The sequence below is a fragment of the Nycticebus coucang genome, chromosome 17 (assembly GCF_027406575.1).
Source record: "Nycticebus coucang isolate mNycCou1 chromosome 17, mNycCou1.pri, whole genome shotgun sequence".
Classification (NCBI taxonomy): domain Eukaryota; kingdom Metazoa; phylum Chordata; class Mammalia; order Primates; family Lorisidae; genus Nycticebus; species Nycticebus coucang.
The window spans coordinates 38,918,323-38,943,361 of record NC_069796.1 but is presented as its reverse complement, the minus strand read 5'-3'; the positions used below and the strand labels follow the sequence as shown (position 1 = coordinate 38,943,361).

At 43.4% G+C, this 25,039-nt stretch overlaps 2 protein-coding genes and 1 long non-coding RNA gene across 7 annotated transcripts in view; 1 reads left to right on the top strand and 2 right to left on the bottom strand.

The window, feature by feature from the left end:
- Positions 1–25,039, bottom strand: part of CYSTM1 (cysteine rich transmembrane module containing 1) — a 138,516-nt gene that overhangs the window by 11,386 nt on the left and 102,091 nt on the right. The gene's annotated exons all lie outside the window — the stretch shown is intronic.
- Positions 1,459–8,223, bottom strand: LOC128568707 (uncharacterized). The gene is made up of 2 exons (XR_008375198.1): positions 6,644–8,223; positions 1,459–1,633 (listed from the first exon to the last, which is right to left on the bottom strand). It is a non-coding gene; the product is annotated as an uncharacterized LOC128568707 (long non-coding RNA).
- Positions 9,576–10,381, top strand: LOC128568702 (polyadenylate-binding protein-interacting protein 2-like). The gene has a single exon (XM_053566489.1). It carries the CDS (start codon positions 9,707–9,709, stop codon positions 10,079–10,081), a length of 375 nt encoding a protein of 124 aa, XP_053422464.1. The 5' UTR covers positions 9,576–9,706; the 3' UTR covers positions 10,082–10,381.

Genomic DNA, 25,039 nt, shown 5'->3' with positions numbered 1-25,039 from the left:
ACAATCTGCTTGAGGAACAGTGCCTCCACCGTCTAGGCTCAAAGCTGAGTGACTTTAGCTTAACTCCCTTACTTGGTGTCTGACCTTGGTAGAATTCAAGGTTTTATTCACATGCTTCTCTCCAGTTTAGCAGGTGTTCCTAGCTTTCGTGCCCCAGCTGGTTCCTCTCACCTATGTGCTCACCTGTTCCATGCCTACACAAACATCTGCTTTCCTCCAGGCCTGAGGAGCTCTGTCTTCTTGTCCCAGCCTCTTATCTTTTGCTCTGTTGGTGTCCTTCTCAGAGAGAAGTCCACCCCGTAGTGATTAGAGTGTGGACACTTTGGAGTTCTCACCTTACCTAACATTTGATGTTACTGATCACTCCTTTCTTAGTATATCTTCGCTCAGCTCTCAGGACATCCCATTCCCCTAGTTTTCTATGCCTGATCCCTTTGCAGGTTCATCATCTATAGGTCCATGACAGAATTCCTTAAAGTTCAGCCCTATGCTGCCAACTTTTTTTTTTTTTTTGCAGTTTTTGGCCAGGGTCAGGTTTGAACCCACCACCTCCAGTATATGGGGCCAGCGCCCTACTCCTTGAGCCACAGACGCTGCCCAATGCTGCCAACATAATCTTATTCATTTCCATAGTTTCAATTACCACCAAATTCCAAAGCTTTCCATAGATATCCAGTCCAACCTCTTCCCCAAGCCACGGGCATATATACAGTTGCTCACCTGACATCCAACTGGATATCTCATAAACGAATTGACACCTCAAACTAACCCAACACGATTATCTTCCTCCCAGCTGAACATGGTTCCTTTCCATTGTTCCCAATCTCTGTAAACACCACCACCAAGCATCCAGTTCCAGTCAGAAGCACAGATGCCATCCCTCTTTCTGCCTCGATCCCCATATCCAATCCATCACCAAATCCTGTTGATTTTACTTCCATCTATCTAAAATGCATTCATTTCTCCCCCATCATCACCAGGTGTACTTGTGCCACCCTCCATGCCATTCAAGGGATCTGTTAAAATGCAAATTTAATATCCTCCCCTTGCTTAAAAAATCCTCCAATCCTGTTGATTTTACTTCCAACTATCTAAAATGCATTCATTTCTCCCCATATGTGTGTGTGTATGTTTTTATTTTTATTTTTTGTGAGAGACAAGGTCTTACTTTGTCACCCAGGCTGGAATATAGTGGTGTGATCAGAGTTCACGGCAGTCTTGAACTCCTGGGCTCAAACGATTCTCTCAGCTAGCACAACCTCCCAACTAAGTAGCCAGGACCATAGGTAAATACCACCACTCCTGCTAATTTCAAAAATGTATATTTTTACATTCAAGTCACTAATAATCAGAGAAGGTAAAATACAACAGTGACATACCATTTCACAACTATCACAGGTACTAAAATTTAAAAGTCTGCAGATTATTTTCAAAGAAAGAAAAAAGCTGAAATTGTGCCAACATTAGTTGTTTATTCTAGTAACAATTGTGACAGGATTGTAGGGAAACACTTGGCTCTTGGCTGCTCAGTCCAAGGTGTCCAGGAGGCAACAGCAGCAGAGAGCAGTCCAGCATGCGGCCAGGGCTGCCTGACACCCGGTGTCCCTCTTCGCTTCCCGTTCCAACACGTACACTGGGGGTGAGTTGGCGGGGTGGGAAGGGCAGGCGGGAGAGAGAGACTCAGTCAGAGGGGACTTGGAATAGCAGAATCCAATAGCACTTACCACACTCCATGGAGACTTGTTTACTCTAAACCAGGGGTCCTCAAACTTTTTAAACAGGTGGCCAGTTCACTGTCCCTCAGACAGTTGGAGGGCCGGACTATAGTTTTAAAAAAAAACTATGAACAAATTCCTATGCACACTGCACATATCTTATTTTGAAGTAAAAACAAAACAGGAACAAATACAATATTTAAAATGAAGAACAAGTAAAGTTAAATCAACAAACTTATCAGTATTTCAATGGGAACTATGGGCCTGCTTTTGGCTAATAAGATGGTCAATGTCCGGTTCCATATTTGTCACTGGTAGTGTAACAAGTGATGCAAGTGTGTATCAGTTAGTCCCGAGACTGAGAGAAGGAGTTGAGAGACAGAGAGAAGGAGGGAGTCGGAGAGTGCGGCGCACATTCCACACATGCACACTGCGGGCCGGGAACAGTCTGCTGCTAAGCAGGACAGGCAGCGGTGGCAAAAACACGGCGGGCCGGAAAAATGTCCTCGGCGGCCGCATGTGGCCCATGAGCCATAGTTTGAGGACCCCTGCTCTAAACTGTCAGCTCCATGAAGGCAGGGCAGCTGTGTGGACCTGGTTCACTGCTCTATCCCTGCTCTAGTGTCTAGCACACATCAGGTACTCAGCAGCTATCAGGCCACTGTATCCCAGCTGCTCTCCTTCCCCAAGCTATGAAACCCAACTTAGCACCTTATGTGATGCTTTTCCAAAGTGATCCAATTTGCAATGCAACCCTTGCCCTGCATTCTGATATGGTAGGCACTGGTCAAAAGTTTTACACATGATCTCATTTAATCCTCACGACAGCTCTGAATTACTATGGTCATTTTATAACTCTCATGTACTGTGAGCAAGGGTGTGAACTGGTAAAACCTCTTTGAAGGGGAACCTGGGGGGTAGGGAGGAACAACAACCTTAATCAAGAAAATCTGTATCTAGAATTTATCCTGCAGAAATATTTGTCCCAGAGTCCAGAGATTATGTAAAGTATGATTGCTGCTGTAACAAAATAACCCAAAATAACCTCAAATGTCTATCAACTGGAGTCTAATTAAGTAAATTAAGCCATACCACATAACAGAATTATTAAACAGTTATTAAAAGAACTAGGTAGTTCTTCTATGTGGCCAATAATTTTAACAAGGGATGAAAGCAAAGTACAGAGCAGTGTACAGTAAAAAGGCTATAAAAACACACACGCGTGAAGATCTAAAAGAATACAAGAAGTTAAAGGTCAGGGTGTAGAGAGAGGTGGAGGTGTTTACTTTGCTTTTTACATTTTTCTCAAATCCATGTTTGCCTGATTTCAAAGCCACACTTAAAGCTGCTCCTCTCTAATTGCAAGAGGGACTTTGCCTAATGCAATCAGTGTAATCTGGTTTATTGTACCCTCAATGAATCCCCAACAATAAAAAAAGAAAAAGAAAAAGAAAATAAAAAAGCTGCTCCTCTCTAGTCATTGCCAGGGTCCTGGTGGCAGGAGGGCAGGCCTGTCCAGCCTTAGCATGCCTTGGCCTTCTTCTGCCCTCTGCCACAAGTCTTACTTCAGTGCCCCAGTGACACTGGCCTCAGTCCTGGGCTGCCTTCCTAAGTCGCTGTTACCTCGACACTTTACACCACCCAACCCTACCCAACCTCACTCCTCTCACAGCCTGACGTGGCACTTGGCCTCTCCTGACCTGCAGTTCCACCCATCTGATATGCCTTAGGTCCTGTTCTGATACCCCTCAGGCCTTGCTGCCTCTGTCAGCTCCAATTAAGGCTGGGACTCCTGCAGAACAAACCTAGCAAGCACGAGATGCTATCAAATCACATTCAGAGACCAGAAAGCACCCCTATACTGTGTAATTCCTAAGGCTGTGCCCCTAAGAGTAAACACCCCTATCCCAGGCCCATGCCAGGTCCCAAACACCTCACCGCCAAGGATGCTCCTGTACCTCCTCTCCCTCCACAATACCAGCTGGCAGCATTTAGAATTTGCCAAACCAACCCCAGCCTCCTCTCCTCTGGCTTTGGACAGGTAGTCAGGAGCCCATCTGAGCCTGGTCCTAAAGGGAGAGGGCATGAAAGGAGCAGGCATGGGCTTTACTATGCATAGCCTTGAGGAGTTCATGATCCTCCAGGGGCCACCTCCGGGTCCCTACAAGTCCCCCAGCTCTTTTCTCTCTGCTCCTCCCAGTGGGGTGAATATCATACTCTTCTCCTTTTGTTTCCTCAGCAAAGCCCCTTCACTTGAGACTCCCCACACTGCTGCTATCCACCCCCAGCAGCCTATGACCTCAGCAGTACCCTTGTGAGGAATGCCAGCGCCTATTCATGTGACCTGCAAAGTGATTCCCACCTACCCCCTGACCTCTCAACATCAGCAGCACTGTCACTGGCCTCATCCTCTCCTCTGTCCTGGAAATCATCCATACTTCTACTCTGCTCTTCTACTTCTCCTCTATTCTATTCTGCCTGCTCTTCCTCTGGGGTTGTCCAACACCACCCTGGATTATTGAGATGTGGGACTGAGGCCTTTTAGCAAAGGCTCTTGCCTGCTCCTCCCAGAATCAGTCTTTAACATTCTTTCCTTCATCATCATCAGACTGAATTCTGTAGAGCCCTGCATATTTACAAGTAGAGAACACATTGTGGTCCCATTATATACAGGAGGAAACCACTTCATAGAGCATTATATAACCAAAGCCAACTAAAAGACAGTATTTACACATTAGTCTCCTGATTCCTCCTGCAGCATGTGCCCACTGTCATACAATTAACCATTCTTTGTGTAACTTGTTGCTCAAAAACATCCAAGGCTCTTTTTCCCTCAGCACTTTCTCCTTGGCCACCTAGACTATTCAAAGACTCCATGGACCCCATGTATCTGGCCATGTCCAGTAACTTCCATAACCAGCCCTACTCACAGGGCCTCAGAAGCCTCAGAGCCAAATCCCCTTGCCTTTGCAAGACCTAGATCAGACTTTTGCTTCTTTGCGCAGCACAACACAGGCCTGACTCAGTTGGCTTCATAGAGCACAGCTCCTTTCAGAAGACCTTCCAGTGGTCTATGAAAGGTAGGGCCAAGGACTCCTCTTCATATGAGTTAGGGAACCCAATTCCAGGCACATGCACAGTGTGAAGACAAGTACTTGGCCAACTAATAATGCAAAGAGCAGCGTTAATTCCACAGGGCAAAATTCTTCTGTGCTGCTGCTGCTTTTCTTTTTTTAGAGACAGAGTCTCATTCTGTCACCCAGGCTGGAATGCGTAGCGTGATCACAGCTCCCTGCAACCTCAATGCAAGAGATCCTCCTGTCTTAGTCTCCTGAGTAGCAAGGGCTATAGAAATGCACCACTACCCTTGACAACTTTTAAAAAATTTATTGTAGAAATGGGGTCTTGCTATGTTGCCTAGGCTGGTCTTGAACTCCTGGCCTCAAGCAATCCTCTTATCTCCCTAAGTGTTAGGATTACAGGCATGAGCCAGTGTGCCTGGCCTCCTCTGTGCCTCTGTATTTGGTAGTTACAGAAGTCTGGTCTCTATGGAAAGCTGAGTGAGGACAGCTTTGATATGAGGAGGCAGGAGCCCACAAGGGCTGGATTCACAGAACAGAGAGGCAGAGCTATCCTGAATTCCCAAAAATGCTAACAGCTGCAGTAGGCAAGGTGTGCGTTGTACATCCCTCCAGTGGGCACAGACCAGCCCACACACACCTAGCAGGTCTAGGTTGTCTGAGACAATGTGCCCTCTTGTCCTACTCTGCAAAACATAAAAAAAAAAAAACCCTAGCTGTATTCTCAGAAAACCTCTTTCCCTACCTTCCAAGACCTTCTCCTTACCAAAGCTGAGCCCCAGCTGTTCTAAGCATCTCTTCCTAGGAACCCAAGGTTCAGCAGGAAGGTAGTGGGTGGAATGTGAGTGGGAGAGGCAGTGGATTCTCATCAGATTCTGGTGATGGGAAGTTCAGAGGGAAGCAGGAAGAGAACGCTCCTTACCTGATACTATGTGTAGGGGGATAGCCCCAATCCAGGTCACAATTCTCAAAGTTATCCTGGTCCCAATCAGAATACGGATTTTAATAAGGTATCGAGTTGAATTTAAATACAAGGTCATCTAGTTACCGGCCATGTAACACCCTATTTTACAGAGAGGATAACCTCAGTCACCACTGCTGTAAAATAGGGTGTTAGTAAAAATAGGGATACCTTACAGGGTTGGTGGGAAAATTAAACAATTATTCATGTAAAATGCTTAGCACATTGTAAAGCATTCAATAAATGCTCACTGATGTTATTACTATTATTTAGATGCCTCTGACCTTTCAGGAAAATCAAGTGAAGAATGGGTCTCTTGTAGACAGAGAGAAAGAACAGGAGGGCTCACCCAGACTTTAGGGAGAAGACTCAGAAATAAACAAAAGGCTGGAAAGAGTCATAAGCTATTCTAGGAGTAAGGGACCTGCAAGATCAGTTACCCCTTCACTGTATAGAGGTGGTAAGAGTTCCTGTGTAAGGGATGGATGTGGGGGACCTGGAGTAAGGGACCTGAAGATCAGTTACCCCTTCACTGGATAGAGGTGGTAAGAGTTCCTGTGTAAGGGATGGATGTGGGGGACCTGGAGTAAGGGACCTGAAGATCAGTTACCCCTTCACTGGATAGAGGTGGTAAGAGTTCCTGTGTAAGGGATGGATGTGGGGGACCTGGAGTAAGGGACCTGCAAGATCAGTTACCCCTTCACTGGATAGAGGTGGTAAGAGTTCCCATGTAAGGAAGGGATGTGCTTCAGCCAATATGAAGGAAGTGGGGAGAATGAACCAAAGCTAGACCTTTATCTCCATTAGATCCATGGTGGGAAAATACAAGAATGCTGGATGGGGGACTGCCAAAACTCAACGCTCTGCCAGTTCAAATCTCCTCTTACCTCAACTCATACACACACACACAGACAGTCCTCTTCACTTTTCTTATGGCTTCAACCAACCACATGGCATCAGAGCTGAAATTTGGGATTGGGGAAACACAGTCACATCTTTGGGAAATATGCATCTGGGAAGCTCAGGGAGAGCCTTATGGCAGGGTGGCTTCTAAGGTCAGGAGATACAGAGCTTGTATACTGAACCTGGGACAGAAAAGAGAACACGGTGGGCATGGGAACAATGAGGATGGCAGCAAGAGGCTATAGGCCAGCGGCTACAGACACAACTCCTGTATCCTGACTGTCAGGCCCACAACCCACCCCACCACTGAAGGCCTAGACACCTTGGGTCCTGAGACCACCCCAGAAGAAACCCCAGTGGGTTTCACCTGTACACCTAAACCACCTGTTAGTCCTCCACCGTCTATTGATCCTGAATGAGCAGTGACACCTGTGCAGGAAAACAGACCGTTGCAGTGCAAGGGCAACACCATCCTGCAGTGCAACTGCCATAATGACTGATGTGTTCCCATAGAATAGACAACCTCTCATAAAGAAACAATACCTACAAGCACAGACAACCCCTTATAAAGATGTATATCTAACCTCCCCAGAGTTTCACAGGAGTCTGAGGAATGACCAGCTGTGCATCTTTACCCCAAAAGTTTGCTATGTAAAGGATACTTTAGAAAGATCTGCTGTTTTTCAGCCACTACAGATACCACTTCTGTTCTAACTCCCTATTAAATATTTGTTTCGAGGAAACTAGATTTGTCAGCCTTTTTCTTCGGCCTCTCAGCTTTCTTGGCCTTTAGGGTTAGGTTTGCATATACCTGCTCACTGTGGATGCCTCTAAGAACTGATCTGGCTGCCTACCCTCTGAACAACCTCTTCATTCTTCTCTCCCTACCAGAGAAATTACTTGCCTACCCCAGGGTAGAAAAGCAACCCCTCTCCTACACATCAGCTCTTGAGATAGCTGCCAGATTTTTTATCCGGCTCCTTCCAGGGTTTAGGCCAGAGACCCAGTTCAAAGGCAGTTACTATGTGAAAGGCTCTTTTCCCAGACCCCATGCAGATCTTCTGATCCTCTGAGAAGCATCTGATCTGCTATCTGGCAGACTCCTTCCTTCATCCTCCAGCACCCAGAACAAAGAACAAACCTAAATAAGGTAACGACCAGGAGAATAAAATGGCAACCATGGAACTAAGCATATACTGACTGGTCCCTTTTTTCAGTTCATTCCAGCTCAGACCCATCTGACATTTCCTCCTTTCTTTCTGGTTCAGGCTCTACTTCAGCTCTGCTCTTAACTTGGGCTGTCCCTATCACCTCTCCAAACCTCTTCTTACCTGTAAAAAAGTGGGGTTGGTAATGATCTGTGAGAGTCCAAAGACAAAAATGCCAATATCATTTGATCCTTCCCCACCCCAGCAGCCATGTTTTAGAGTAGTAGAAGGGAGTAGTCATCCCCTGAAAGAGCACCTTCCTAGAGCCTACTCACTACCATGGAGTTCCAGGCAGCTCCTCCAAGAGGCCTTCCTGAACCTACCCCATCAAGGCTATTTCTGACTCTGAATTCCTGCCAGCACACTGTAATTTAAAATAATTTGAAAAGAGCCTTAGAAATATCAAGGAGTCTGTAAGAAGACTATAATAGCACTGAGGCAGAATAGACTCAAAACAAGTATCAAGATGAAAAAGGTAGACTATAGGCCAATACATGTTGTATAGTGGCTAGAAGTGGTTCTCAACTGTGGGTTACGACCCCTTTGTAACAATGAAAATACATGGCAGTATTAGGAAGGTTGAGAACCATTGGTCTAGAAGAACAGAGTTTAGGGGTTAAGAACAGGAGACTTTCACTTTGTTTGCCAGTGAGGTTTTCATTTTTAATTCCGTCATCAGAAGAGAACAAAGATAACAGGGCTATCTCAGAAATGGCTAGCTTATTGTCAGTGTTTCCATATGCCCTACCTGGACTCTGAAGTTCCTCAAGCCTGGGATACAGGTTTTTTCCATGTGCTGCCCCCACAGGGCCTGAGACACAGGAGAGGGCACTATGTGCTGGCTGGGACCTATGAGCATCACCAAAAGCCTTCAAGCCAGGGACTGGTGGCAGTAGTGGACAGCCTTGCTTTGTTCATAAGGGCCACATGGCCTGCAGTCTAGGTCCCTACCATGTCATGGATTCAAAGTCTACTGGGACACTAGGACTGTTCTTAGTGTTTTCAGCTATGCAGAAGTAGTTTGAGTTGGCTCATTTGTGAGTCTGGAGAATTTCTAATAAGAAATCAATACAAAGAACAATTACATGCCCATTAAGACAGTTCCACAACTAGCCATCTCTACTTACTAATTGTTCCAGCAAATAAGAGGGACACTGCCTCAAGGATGCCTCATCTAGAGGTGGAAAGACCCATGACAGGACAGCTGAATCCATCAAAAATCCATTATCCTCCAGGTGTCTTCTTAGCTGGTGCAGTGAAAACCTGTTCTGTACCAAGGCATTTCAGAAATATACTTTCTTAGGAAAAAATGTACATATGTATAATTCCAATAATTCTAAATGCTGTGTGAGAACTGGACGAAATGAAAGAAAACTACAGAGCCAGCAGACATAGAGGATAATACCATTTTGTACAAATCTACCATGAGTAAAAGACAAGTGGCCTCAATGGCCTCAGTCATCATCAGGTTCAGGGTTTCAAGTCCCAGGATGGAGCCAGGTCTGGGGACAAAGCCAAAAGTTCGGCTCAATTTGGGTCACAAAAGGAGATGTAAAGTCAGTAAGAGCTTGCATCACTAGCACCTGCCAGCTGCAGTAAGGTGCACTGCTGAGTCCACTGCTCACCACCAAGTGACAAGGGTACCCCCACAGTCATAAGGAAGTAGCTAACTAAAGTGTAGTCAATGAAAGGTAATATAGAAAACTAGAATTGAGGGGCGAAGCACACGTCGAGCGGGGAAGCGGCGCTGCCTGTGGAGATCCGTGGAGGCAGATAGGATTCGTTAGCTGCTGTCCCCGCTGCCGTGCACTGGGTTAAAAACGTTAACTGACGCCAACCATGAAAGATCCAAGGCGCAGCAGTACTAGCCCAAGCATCATCAATGAAGATGTAATTATTAACGGTCATTCTCATGAAGATGACAATCCATTTGCAGAGTACATGTGGATGGAAAATGAAGAAGAATTCAACAGACAAATAGAAGAGGAGTTATGGGAAGAAGAATTTATTGAACGCTGTTTCCAAGAAATGCTGGAAGAGGAAGAAGAGCATGAGTGGTTTATTCCAGCTCGAGATCTCCCACAAACTATAGACAAAATCCAAGACCAATTTAATGACCTTGTTATCAGTGATGGCTCTTCTCTGGAAGATCTTGTGGTCAAGAGCAATCTGAATCCAAATGCAAAGGAGTTTGTTCCTGGGGTGAAGTACTAAAATATTTGAGTAGTCGGGGGGCCCTCTTTTGGTGGATGTAGCACAATTCCCACACTGTGAAGGCAGTATTAGAAGACTTAATTGTAAAAGCTCTCTCATCACTGTGTTACACTTATGCATTGCCAAAGTTTTTGTTAGTCTTGCATGCTTAATAAAAGTGCTGAGACTGTTACTAAGTAAAAAGCTGTCAAACATTTACTGAAACTAGAATTGGTCCCATGGCTTGATGTGAAGACAGCAAGGAAAGAAGCACCAGTCAGATTGTGAAAAAGCACCAAATTAAAAGACCTCTAAATCTTATTAAATTGTTGTCTTTGAGTCTAAACTGGTCCCTTAGGGTTAAATAAAAGATGTTCATGTGTAAACTTTTTTCAAATAAGTAAATTTAAAGTAAGTTCTAATTGTTAAGCAGATTTCTCAATTCGGACTCAAATTTACATTTATACTCATCAAAAAGAATCTTTTTCTGAAGGTCTGTAAGTTAATTTGAGGTAATTTGTTATAGACAAGCATGTGATAACTAAGGTTACAAGATAGTGATCAGATGAGCACTAGTCGTGGTTTTTCTGGTATGTTATCATGTTAGGAATACTGAATTCTGCTAATGTTACATCTGAGGAAGTATGTGATTTGAGGATTGCATATTCTTCTGAGGATTCACTGTGTCATAGTTACACCTATGGAGTCCACAGGCCTATGACCAACACCAGTCCATAATCCAATTGAACAAAGATATTGTAACATTATGATTTGGGTGGTGCTTTTCCTTGCTTTGTTAATTATCACGACAATAGTCTGCAGCACAACTTTTCTTTTAACAAAGCTAGAAGAGTTTTTGGCTTCTTAAACTTCATATTGGATAGGTTAAGCTGCCATACGTGTTCAGTGTGAATAGTGTTTAAGTTGAAAATATTGTAAAAAAATTATATTTTTTCAAAAATATTTTAAAAAATAAATGATAGTAGAACTGAAAAAAAAAAGAAAACTGGAATTGTAACATGTCGTGAAAGCCTATCAAATATCAAAATGAAGTGTGATGTTACAAGTGACCAGTGGTAGTTATGTTGGACTCTAAAATTAGATGATGAATAACGCTGACTTTTAGTCTTCAAGTCTAGCCCTCAGCAGAGAAGGGTGAGTCATCAGAAACTGATCTTCAAACAAATGTATCTTGCTCCTTGTGCATTAAAACCTTTACCCAAAAGAAATGAAAGAAGAAACTTGAACAGATATTTGTACATCCATATTCACAGCAGTATTATTTATAAATTCAGCCAAAAGGAGAAAACAACCCAAACATTCATCAATAAATAAGTGGATAAACAAAATGCAGCACATACATACAATGGAATATTATTTAGCCTTTATAAGTAAGGAAATTCTGACATATACCACAACATAGATGAACCTTGAAGACATGCTAAGTAAAATAAACCAGTCACAGAAGGATAAAAACTATGATTCCACTCATATGAGGTACCTAGAGTAGTCAAATTCATAGAGAAAGTAGAAGGGTGGTTTGGAAGAGGAGAAAATAGTGAATTATTGTTCAATAGGTACAAAGTTTCCATTTGGAAAGATTAAAAAAGTTTTGGAGACTAATGGTTGTGACAGTTGCACAACAGTGCCAATGTACTTAATGCCAGTGAACTATACATTTTAAAATGGTTAAAATGCCAAATTTTATGTTCTGAAAAAATTTTTGGCTCCGCGTCTATGGCTCGAGCGGCTAAGGCGCCAGCCATACACCTGAGCTGGCGGGTTCAAATCCAGCCTGGGCCCGCCAAACAACAATGATGGCTACAACCAAAAAATAGCCGGGCGTTGTGGTGGGTGCCTGTTGTCCCAGCTACTTGGGAGGCTGAGGCAGAGAATCGCTTAAGCTGAGGAATTGGAGGTTGCTGTGAGCCGTAATGTCAGCACTCTACCCAGGGCGACAGCTTAAGGCTCTGTCTCAAAAAAAAGAAAACTGTGGGATCATAACTCACAGTGACCTCAAACTCTTAGGCTCAAGTGATTCTCTTGCTTCAGCCTCCCAAATAGCTGGGACTACAGGCGCTCACCACAATGCCCAGCTATGTTTTTTTTTTTTTTGAGATGGGTTCTCATTCTTGCTCAGGCTGGTGTCGAACCTGTGGGCTCAAGCAATCTACCCACCTCGGCTGGTGTCGAACCTGTGGGCTCAAGCAATCTACCCACCTCGGCCTCCCAAAGTGCTAGGATTACAGGCGTGAGCCACTGCGCCTAGCCTATATTATGAATATTTTATCACACACATAAAAACCTGCATTCTTTAATCCTCTGCTTATTCATGAAAATTCCAGAGCTCTTCAGTACCCTGGGAAAGAGAGACACCAGAGCTGACTTTGCAGCAGGCAAAACTCTGTATGTTTGGTGGCTTAGGGACATTCTGTTCCAGCAGCAGCTTCAGTTTTCTTTGGTTTGGTAGTATGAATCAATCCTGCAGTCCCTGGGGTCAGTCTAGATGCTAGCCAGCAAGAGGCATGTCATGGTTACTAAAGAAAGTAAAGTCACTCTGTCTGCCTGTGTGCCCACCTGTTCTCCCACTTGAAGACTCTTCCATACAGCTCCAACTATATCTCACATCTAGCAAATGTGCTGAAGAAGAAAGAAGCTGCTATTGCTGACACTTTGCTCAGTCTCCCCCCACTGCACATGTTCACTTTGTGTTTTCCTGACACAGCCAACCCTGCAGGGGAGTCTAGAAATAAAACACATCATCCCTGACTCAGGCAGCTCACAGACCACTTGGAAAGAAGAAACAAAGATCTATCTGAGGAAACACACAGTCACATGCCAAACTGGGCAGGACCAATAATAATAAACACAGCTATTATTCAGAATCAGGACAGATCCTTTCAATGAGTTAAGGTGGGAAGAATGTCACTTTTATTACTCCCCGTCCTCATTTCTCTTCCCTTATGCTGTTACAAGAAAATTTATGTGAATAATGGCTAGTGGGTGGCTCACCAAGAAATGGGCATCACCTCAAATTGACCGTGGCTGCTACAACTGGTCTTAACAGCCCTGGTTTCTACTGATAGATAGGGCCATCATGGCCTGACAGCCCCTTTTCCCCAGTATGGAAGTGGTTAGGGTGATTAATTCATGACCAGTTATTTCATACCCTGCTGGCAGCAGGAATGATGCTTGGAACTGGGGAATCAAGGAAACAAAGTAAGAAGAGAAAAGGTAAGAGTGGAACAAAACAGAAAGTAACTCAGAAACCACAAGCCCCCAACATCAGTGGCCCCTGAATATAAGACAACTACTGTCATGATTTTAGAAAGCCAAATAGAAACCAAGAAAATGATTATCTTCTGGGTTCAGGCAACTGGTTACAGGAAAAACAAAAAAATGGAGAGGTTACTCTGAGGGGAGCTGTTTGCAACTTGCCAAGTAGACTGAGATCACCAAGGAGGTAGCTGTTGGGTTTTACCAATTAGTGTCCAGGCACAGGCTGCTCTGTTATCACCAATGTTAACCTGACTCACATTGAGTGCTGGCCCTGGAGTCTCATTCAAATAGTACTTGTCGCATTTTCTAAGAAGACAAACACTGCCATATCATTTTTACTGAACACAAAGTATGTTTTATCTTAGGTACACAGACCACAACTGGCTTCTACACGTACCAGATTCCTGTGTTACTGATTAACAGCTCCAGCAGATATATTTATGCAAAACACCCCCAGGTTATTTTCTTCCACCACTGTTAGGCTTAATTTTATGATAGGAAACATAGCTGAGTTTTCTCCTGAATGCACTTCAGTTTAGAGCCATGCACACAGTGAGTTCTGAGATCAGGGTGGGACAGGATGATCACTCTCAGTGGACATGGTAAGAAGGTGATTTGAGGCCAATCTCACAGTACCCCACCCTTCCACTCCATTTTCTGCAGCATACTGCCTACCACCTCAGAGAAATAAAGGTCATTCTTGTAGATTTGGAAAGAACTGTGTGGGGTGCCTGGGCCCCACAAAGTTATCCATGGCAAATCCTGCCATTTTGTAACACTGCTACAAGATAACATCTACCCAAAAATCAATCACAAAAGGTCCTGAAAACCAACACCCTTCCTGATGAGACATGCTGATTTGGCAAATGTGAGGCCAGACACTTCCCCAGTGGAGAAAGGGAAGGCATGGCCTGTAGGATTGTGACTACAGCTACTACAGCTCTGCTAGCTTAAGAGACAGGGCTGAAGTTTAGGGAAATTGTTATATTTCCTCCCATGGTCAAATCTAGCAGTGCTGGCCAGCTTGTCACTGAAGCCAGGTCAAAAAAGTCCCCAACATTATGACCACTAGGCTAATCCTTGCAGTGAAAACCCTATGGTAGAAAACTAAGTGGATTGACCTTGTAGGTGGGCCAGGTATGTAGGAAGCCTCCAATATGCCAGGAAAGCTGGAAAGCATCTGATTGTTCCCCATCCACTGAAAACAGTTCAGCTGCACAAAGCAGTGGTTTTACTCATAGCACTACAAGTTTGGAGAACAGAGACACGATGGAAGGACTCTCAGCAAACTCTTAAAGCCCAGAGTATATGGTACGCTCAACCTAGGGCATGCTCAGACAGTCTACAATGCAGCTGTCATTATTTGTCTATATCACAGCATGTGCAGACCTAATCTCTTGGGCCTGGTAGTCCACCAGAGAACACAGTGCAGAGGCAAAGAGAGCCAGCACTAGAGGTGGATGCTCTAGGGTCCAGCCTGAATGCTACCTTGCAGGTATGAAATCTCTTCCAGCTTTCATTCTTAACCCGTAATAAGAATAGTACCAGTTCCTCCATTGGGTTCTTTAGGGTCTTAATGAATTAATCCACATTGGCCAGTGTCTAGTACACAGAAGGTATTCAGTATACATTAGCTGCTTTTATTGCTCTCAAGACAGAAACCTGAGGAACAGAAGACAGGGCTCCCCAGTTGCTAAGACACCTGGAAGCAACATGGGTATTATATAAATCTGTAGGTCCTACAAACAATTGCATTTTACACAAAGAATTGGGGTCTATTTGAATAAGAGATGGAAATGGGATAAAAGAGGTGCCTATTTCCCTAAGGTACTGCCTGGTCCAACTCCTTGTGGATGTTAGGCTGGCTAAGTGATAAACCAGGAAGGTCAGGGGTGCTGCCTGTAATGATATTCACAACCACATAGTTACCCTTCTTACCTATGCCCACCACATCAGCAAGCTGGAGCTGGCTATCACCTAGGATCCTTCTACGGACTCCCCACCTTCACCACTCTTTTTTCACGACTAAACAGGAGAATGGTCCTATTCAGGAATTCCTTTTGACCTCCAAGATAAACCCTAGTGACCGATCCTAAGTTCCTAATTCTACCTGAACAGAAATGCTGAGGACTCCAATGTCACTTACCTTTTGATGTGCCTATAGCCCAGTTCAGGGCACTCAGTAGGCCTGGCAACAAAAGACACTGAATGGACAAAGGGACAAATGAACATTCTGTCTTGCATTCCTTACCTGAGTTGGAAAAGCTGTTTCTAGCCTATCTTGTAAACGACTTGTAGATATTGCTTAACTAGCTCTGAAAATAATTGCTAAGCACTAATAAGGAAAAATATGAAGAAACAATCAGTCTCAAGTACTTAAGAAAAGTACTTCTGTCAATTCAAACCCTTCAGAAGACATCCTGGCATACTCTGAATTTTCCAGGAAGGAGTTAAGGACAGTCCCTGATATTGAGGTCATTGTTTTATATCAAAGGGTACAATCTGCCCAGGAGGAGATCTTGGGAAAGTAAGCTAGCAAAAGGAGCTCAGGGTCCCCAGCCCAGTTAGTCCAGCAAGAATAGCTTCTGCAGCCACAGAATAAACCTTTTCACTGGGCCTCTTTGGAGCCTTTATTTCAGATCTGCAGCCCCAGGACATCTTGCCCATAGCCCTGGAGAGTTCGAGATTATCCACCAGCTGCCAGGGGATACTTGGACAGGGTTTTTTTTGGAGGTTCAAGAGGGAGGGAGGGGAATATTAATCCTTCATAAACAAACTACCCATGATACACATGCCCTAAAAGCAAAAATCCATTTTTACCCATTAAGAAAACAATACAATCTTACGCTTTTTCTCTACAATCATCTGGGCTGACAAGGTATTCCAGGCTACCAAATGGACTCATTTCAAGGGTAAATGGAAAAGCTCAGAGGAAACCAAGACACTACTTATGAAAAATAAATAAATAAATAAGCCTAATGGAGATTTGTTTCCCTAAGGAAAATGCAATTAAAAGGCACTGAAATCATTTCTCAGCAGCTACATACCTGGAGAAAGAATCTGATGCCTAGGACTCCAAGGAGAAAGTTCAGGTACAATCTCCAGAACAAGAAAGAATGTTTGTGTGTTATAGGGGAAGACAGTCTACTCCCTCCACCTGCTTCAGAAAGCCCCTAAAATATGGAGCTGGGCACAGTGGTTCATACTGTAATCCTAGCACTCTAGGAGGCTGAGGCGGGTAGATCTCTTGAGCTCAGCAAGAGCAAGACCCTGTCTCTAAAAATGACCAGGTACTATAGCAGGTGCTTGTAGTTCCAGCTAATCTGGAGGTTGAGGCAAGAGGATTGATTGCTTGAGCCCAGGAATTTGAGGTTGCTGTGAGCTAGGATGCCACAGCACTCTACCAAGGGCAAAAAAGCAAGACTGTCTCAAAAACAAAACAAAACAAAACAAAACAGAAAGCCCCTAAAATCTAAAAGGCTGAGGAGGTGTCAGTGCCACCATAGGAGTGTGCTACTTTTTCCAATCAGGATCTCAGCCTGGATATGCAAGACACTTCCAATCAAATGAAGAGAAGGTCAATGAGCCCATCAGGAAGAGAAGAGGAGGGGAGCAGTACTGGTCCCTTGAAACCAAAAGGGCTAGGGCTGGCGCAGCCACATGCACTGAGGCTGGCGGGTTCGAACCCAGCTCGGCCAGCTGAACAATAATGACAATTGCAACAACAACAAAAATAGCTGCACATTGTTGGGGATGCCTGTAGTCCCAGCTACTTGGGAGGCTGAGACAAGATCATCACTTAAGCCCAAGAGTTTGAGATTGCTGTGAGCAATCTCACAGCACTCTATCAAGGGCGACGTAGTGAAACTGTCTCAAAAAGAAAAATAAGGGTTGTGGCCCTGACAGCACACAAGCAACAAGCTTCCTGGTACAAACTGATTAGACTCTGTGTACGAGTTGATAGGAAAGTATAATAAATAATTTCTGGAGAAGGGAAGCCAAGGTAAGAATGGAATAGCAGAAGACCAGGGCAGGCTGCTCAAATTCAGCCATGATCTGCTCACTGGGTCTGTCTACACTGACCCCCAGCTCCCACCAGATTGTTGGCTCAGCTCACAGAGCAGGACTTGGGTCCTCTTCATCTCTGTATCCTCAAAGGTCCAGCTCTTCCAAGTTCAGATTCACTGGATTTAGGGATTGTGCTTAACATACATGTCATGGTCCATTTAAGTAAAATACAAATGCTTTAACCTCTCTGTGATCAGTTTCCTTGTCTGAAAAATGGAGACAAAAACCACCTACCTTTTGGGATTATTATAAAGATTATATGAGATATTCCTCAAAAAGCAGTTAGCACAGTGGCTGGCACAAGATAACTAGATAATAAATTATCACCCTTATTTTTGCTTTTATTCTGTAAACTAAAATAACAAAGAGTTTTTGAACTTTACACTGTGATTTTTAAAAACCAGAATAATTTAGACGGGGTTGGGGTGGGTAGGGAAACAGCATGAAGTCAACAGAGTGAAACTAATCTGAAATGGAGACCTTGGTGAAAATTGATAACCACTTCTTAAGACCTGCACGTTCTAAGAGGTCAAGAGCCAGTTGAGTATATACAGACGATGAATTTAAACAAACATAAACACTCAATAGCACTTTTAAGTAGCATTATATTTGCTGCAAATATATGCTCTGGACAGAAACTAACGTACTAGCTGATTTTCAAAAAGGATTGCATCATAAATAAATTATACCAAAATGTTAGCTGCTACCTCTAGGTCTTAAAATTATAGGTATTATTTACTTTCTAAAGGGGAAAAGTATTTCTAGAATTTAAAAAGTTATTTTTAAAGGTGGCCATGTTTCTCTGTGTGAGAGCCCAGGTATAACCCAAGAGCAGAAGCTGTGGGGTATCAGCAGAGTTGATGTATGTATATGTTTGTGAAAAACCATCTCTTCTGGCCCACTGATCATTCTGGATCTGGTCCTCACATTCACATTATTGTTTGCTGGGTTAAGTCTTCATCAAGTGATACAAACACCAATCCCTGCTATCTTCATTTTTACTATTTTAATTACAATCATTCTGTCATGACCCGATTTTTAAAGCATCTGAATTCTGAGGAACCAAAATATAATACACATTTTTAAAAAGGCGCCAATTTCTACTAGTGTGGACAGTTCTCCTTAGAGTGACTTCCATGAAAACCTGAGGGAAGCTTCAGGGAATGAAAAGGCTGTCAGTTTTCAAGAGGTTCCTCCTCAAGTTTCCCCTATGGCTAACCACACCAACCACTGGGAAGATGGCACTAGGTGCCTATGGGCACTGTGCCACACAGGCAGCTGGTGTGGCCAGAGACATACCATGCTGTGCACAGGCCCTAGAGCCTAGTACTGTATAGCTGATGCCTCATTACTATTTGGGAGAGTATATCCTAGGGGAAGATCCTTGTTACCCTGGGTCTCCCTGACACTAATGACCTACAGCACTAGACTTTCTCTGCAGAGTGGAACTGGCACAGGGAGGCCCCAACATTGCCTGCTTGACTCCCATCCTTCTAAGACTGAATTTATCCCACCACACCTTCTAGTCTCCCTAGCTGCCTTTTACCCAGGCATAGTGCTTTTCTTGACTACCAAGCCAATGTCCTTGTTTATAGCAACTTAACTGAACAAAGCTATGCAAGAAATAATAGGAATATGTGTGTCATGTTTTCAAGACTGGGTAGTAGTAGTATTAGAGCAGAAAATCCAGGCTGCTCCTGGGTAGAAGTGGCTAAGAACAATGAAGCAAACTGGTCTGGGAGCAGTGTAAGACTTCAAAACACCTTCTGTTTCCCCAGGCTAATCTGCTCTGGCCAACCCAGTCTACTCCCAGCCAGCAGGCCCTGGGCACATCTCACCAGCCAGCTGAGTAAATTGGATTTGCAAAGAGCAGTAGTGTTTTCATACTCCATTACCTCAGAGCGCTAGGCAAATGAAGGGCTTTTGAAAATGGAAGAGAATGTTTTGCATATAGTCCTTGACAAGAAATGATTATGTCTCTATCCCCAAGAAGATGGAAAAACCCAGGGCCATCTTTAGGAGTCTACAGTCCCCTAGTAGAACATACTATTATCCCATGACACATAGGTCCATGAGACCTGGGGTTGGTGTAGTCCTTAGTGAGACCATCATTGAAGTGCTGGGCCTAGCTGAGCAGAGCTGTCAAGTTAAACCCTGACGTCACAGGTACGTGGAATGAGAGCCAAAGTTGGTGCTAAGTCCCCAGTATACTCACTAAAGGCTATTTTCATCTGCTTTTCTGAAGAGAGTTGCAATTCAGGACCACCAGAGAGAACACATCTTACCCACAGAGTTCTCCTTCTTTACCATTGCTAACAATGTATGTTATAGCTAATTTTGGATTATTTTAATGAGGATATTCCCTAACAGAATGCAAAAGAGCACCAAACACTGATGTGTCATTTAATGACAGGGATATGACAAGCAAGTAGGGGGGAAACAGAATACAAATGGTATCTACCCTACAGTGGAAGCCAGGTACAAATGGCACGTGCATGTAAGCAAGAACTGACTAGGAAATAAGAACATGAAAATGATTTGAGTTGGTGGGGTATCTGAATTACAAGAATTAAAAAATAATTTCTATGAGCATTATTACTATGTTGAAGGATCAGAGAAAGAGTCATGACCAGAACTCAGTGGAGGCAAGAATGTCCTCAAACTCACCTCTCTGTTCTGATTATTGAGACATCTGTGAATGCCAGTATTGTAACAGTACTCAACAAACCCCTGTAAACACAATTCTGCTCAGATCCCAGACCAAAAAATGAGTAAGGTGAGAGAGTGAAAAGTAGCGTAAACAGTCTTCTCTGCAAAATCAAATTAGAGTTTAACAGCTTAAAAAAGCTTATTCCAGTCTTACCCTATCCTTTCTCTTGCATATCTTTAAACTCTTCTTCACCTTTAATCATTCAACAAAGCAGTTACTGGGGATCCATTGGTCAGTCAAATTAGCAAGATCTCCTGTCATGGAACTGCCACACAGTAAAGAAAACCTTAATTCTTTAACTAGTGTCAAGACTGTAAGATTACAAATTGAGATAATACTATGAAAGACCCAGCCTGGAAGGTACGGGTTATAACTCAGTGTCATGAAGTGACACATGCGTGAGATGTGAAGGATTAATTAGGGTAACCTGTACTGAGTCAAGAAAGGAGTAATGAATTTCCCAGGCCACACAGAGGAAATGGCATTTACAAAAGTCATGTGAGAGGAGGAAGCTTGGTGAGGCTAAGGAACTGAAACCGAACCTGGCAGCAGGGTCAGACTGCGAAGGGCCCGAAGGTGCCTTTTGGAATGCTGGTCTTTATTCTAAGAGTAATAGAAAACCATTAAAAGGAGGGCAGAAAAAATATTCAAACCCTTAAATTGTACATAGTTCCTACTCTGGGATGTCCAAGAATCAGGTAAAGCAGCTGCTCCCACCAGAACCTCTGTACTCTCGGATAAATTGAAACCTCTGGCCTATCATGTAAAAGCCCAGTACAGTGGCAAATCCTCCAAACTAAAGCGAGGCCAACAGAACAAAGAGGAGTGGTTTCCCTCCAAACCAAGAAGCAGCAAGTTCTAAGCCCAATGCCGTCTCTGGAGTGGGAAAAGGGAAGTATTCAAGATAGCTGAAAGGAATAGCTAATGTCAGAGCCCTTTTCCAGAGCTACAAATCCGGGTGGCACCTGTGGCTCAATGAGTAGAGCACCAGTCCCATGTACTGGAGGTGGCAGGTTCAAACCTGGCCCTGGGCAAAAACTGCAGAAAAAAAAGAGCTACAAATCCCAGGAGGGCCTCATGAGCAGCCTGTCTTCTCCAGGTTGAGGGACCAGAAAAGATGGCCACCAGAGCTCTAACTATCCCTTCTCATAGCAAAAAGTATGTATGTGCCCAGACCCACTTACTGGGTCAGAAACCCCAAGCTTCTCAATCTCTGATGGGCCCCGCCAAGTCTTACAAATGCTGGTCAGGGCCTATGTGAAACTTTTCCAAGGGATTCCATGAAAATACTCTCTGGGCCATTAGAAGATTTAAATGAATGTGTCAGGATATGTGCTAAGAAATGTGAAAGGAAGGAGGAAATTTAAATGGATTATCTCAGTTTACCTTTTAAATTGAGGGTAAGTTATAGAGAAGTATTTTACACAGTAGTCAACTCTTGCCTTTAAGAAGGCAGAGATAAGGATAAAGTAGAAGACCAAGAAGGAAAAAGTACCAAAGAGGAACAAAATATACCAAGCCCTCAGCCAGACCTGAAATGGGCAGGGTAGCTAGGCATGTCTGTAGTCCCAGCTACTTGGGAGGCTGAGGCAGGAGGAAGGCTTGAGCCTAGGAGTTCAAGGCTGCATGAGCTATAATTACACCACTGCACTTTAGCCTGCTGGTTGACAGAGCAAGAACTCATCTCCAGAAAAAAAAAAAAAAAGAAAGAAAAAAAACATGGGAAGGTAGCAATACAGCAGAGCCCAAAGGAACTGGTGACCTGTTGTAGAGGTGGAACCATTAAGTTAGTACTATTACAGAGTAACAGTACTCAAACCAGATCCTTAGTTTTAAAACACCTAACCTACTTTGCCAGATGTTTTATTACCTTTTTAATAAGATCTACCGCAAAGAGCTGTCCTACCAATTAAATAATAAAGGATACACACCAGGCCTGATGCATGGCAGTAACTCAGGAAGCAGCAGCTCAGTAGGGCAGTAGGAATTTGTACCTATAGGAGAAAAAGGAACTCAAGACAAGATTTGAAAGAAAAATGCTTCACAAGATACCTTGTGCAGCTAGAGGATACCGGCAGAAGGGGACACTTAACCATTTGATAAATATTTGGAATTAAGTAGTGAACATAACATGTAAAAGACCCTGCCCTCAAGGAGCTTATGTTCCAGTGGGAAGAGAAAGGCAGACAATTAACAAGTAAACTTAACGTTATGAGGTAGGGAAAAGAGGTGGGAGAACCAGAATAGAGTGTGCCAGCTGGGGTGCTTTATTAAATGGGGGGTGGGGGGAAAGGTAGCTGGAAAGCCTCTCTTGACAAGATGACAGCTGAGCAAGAACAAAAAAGAAGTGGATGTCTGGTGAGTGCCCAGGACACTGGGAAGGTAAAGCAGAGCATGGAAGTGGTGGAGTGGCAGCAGCTCACTCACAAAGGCCTCGCTGGTTCCTGCAAGGACTCTAGCTTTTATTAAAATGAAATGGGAAGCTATTAGGTCAAGGGGGATGAGCACGAGGACGGAGACAGGTCATACGGCATGACTGCAGATAACTGATGCATCTGGAGCTATCCCCAATTGCCTCAGACTACTGGGGATATTCAGGGTGGATCAAGAGTGACCCTCAGCAACTGGCTCCCCGTCGTTTCCCTGAGAGCTGTCTTCTGCACCCCCATCCATTCATAAGCAAAAATTCAGAAAATTTATGTGGGCTGGGGGAAGATACTAGCTTTTCCTCATTGCCCATGAGGTGCCATAAACTATAGAAAGTATGTTACTTTATATTTATTCTTTACCGTGGTCCTGTAATTCACAATATTATAGATAAGAAATATAAGCCCAGGGAACTAGAGAAACTCTACCTAGACTCCTAAGCCAAAGTAGCTTTGGTGGTAGTATGCAGTGTCCTTGCTGAGACATTCTGTCATCTGAAACCTGGCAAAGAAAGAAGGTACTGGACTTGCCTATGCTGGAAAGCCTTCCCAGGGCAATGAAAATGCTTGATTGGAGTTTCTGATAAAAGACAGCATAAAAGAGTCTAACAAGCCAGGCAGTTATTCCAATTCTCAAGCCAATTAGCCAGAGTTGCCAGATCGATAAATATCCTTCCTCTTCTATCCTCACACCAATAAAAACAGCAGGAGACACCAAGGAAAGTGTGCAGAAGAAATATGCCATTCTATTACCTCCCCCACAATCTGTGACTGTGGAATAAAAGAGGCCTCTTACAACATTTGCTGGGTGGCAAGGACCTGATGGATCCAGAAGGGTACCTCTGAAGATGTACTCCCCTTTCATTTCTTCAAATTATAAAGCCCAGGATCACTGGGTAGTTTCCAATATATACACTTAGTAACCTAATTCAAAGCCCAATTGGGCTTTTGAGAACCAGGGGGCATCCCAAAGGACTGTGCTGAAGTAGAACTTAATTCATTTGAAATCATTATATTGCCAGATACAGATATCACAGTCCTAACCCACAAGAACATGTATAAACCAATATCTGGGCTCATGAGAGTTAAATGGCAAGGGAAAGATCTCAAGAGAAAGTGATGAGGGGACCAGAAACCACCGAACATGGATTCACAGCCACTTTCTGAAATGGTAGTATTTCTATGCTTCTTTACTGAGCATATATATACCTACGCATACAGAGGGTGGCAAAAAAATGTATATACATTATAAGAAAGAAAAAATTGTATTAAATTTGTAATAGTCATGTCATGTTTGACTGCTGCAATTGCAAGAGGTGCTCAATGTGGCTTGTATTCATCTTTTGTTATCAGTATTTTGAGTATTACAATTTTAATAGTTTTTTTCTTTCTTAAAATGTGTAGACATTTTTTGGCACCCTCTGTGTGTGTGTATGTATGTATACATACACATACATATACCACATGCTCAGCACTAAGTACTATGGAAGCAGAGATGAAGGATAGGAAAAAGTCCTGCCTTTGTAAAGCTCACAAAGGGAGGCCAGGCACATTCAAAGATCAGAGAGGCTAAGTAACTTGCCCAGATCCTAGTGCTAATAAGAGAGTGTGTGGGTGGGCAAGAGGAGGGAGGGTATTTGGTGGGATCTCACCTAATGTACACAATGCAAAGGTACATTTCAAAACAACTAAGAGTATATTATAAATGTCTTACCACAAAAAATAAGTAAATGAGGTGATGGTTATGTTAATCAGTTTGATTTAAGCATTCCACATTGTATATCAAATCATCACATTGTACCCCATAAAAATTAAATTAAAAAAAGAGGATTTAAATCCAAATTTCTCACAGTCTACTTTACCTCTGTCTACCAGGAAACTGGCGTCTTGCGATCTAATGGATAGTGTTTTGTTTTGTGTTTTATGTTTTGAGGGCAGGGGTGGATTTCAAGAAAGGAGGGAAAAGGCTGAAAATAAAGTATTTTCCTTTGGTGGGTGATTTTTAAGAATTTCTGTGGAATATGTGCTGGATCACAGCAGCATGGCATAATGAGAAAATGCACTTATCTTGGAATCAGGAGACTTCTATCCCATTCAAAACTCACTGACCCTAGCAGGTCACTAAACCTCTCTGGGTATCACAGTTTAAATATCTCTAAGAAGAGGAGGTTAGCAAGAGAGAAATAGTAAATCCAATTTTAATCATAGTGGCTGCCTAGAATGCATGGGTAAGACTCTGAAGCCACATTCATGTATACTAGAAACAGCCATAACTGATTAGTGATGTCTGCCATGAAGTCTGAAAGGTGATTAACCCGGTTGATCATGTGAGAACTCTTCCACTTCTGATGATTTGAAGTATCTGAGTGGGAGTCTTTTTAATTTGGTGATAGAATTAAAACCACCCTTCTTTCATGACCTTCTAATCAATTCATAGAACTTTCCTTAAAAAGACAAATCCCCTCTTTTTTGATATAAAACTTTTAAAGAGATTGG

Excerpts from the sequence above, each read along its gene's own strand:
- LOC128568702 (XM_053566489.1), top strand. The coding sequence starts at position 9,707 with ATGAAAGATCCAAGGCGCAGCAGTACTAGCCCAAGCATCATCAATGAA.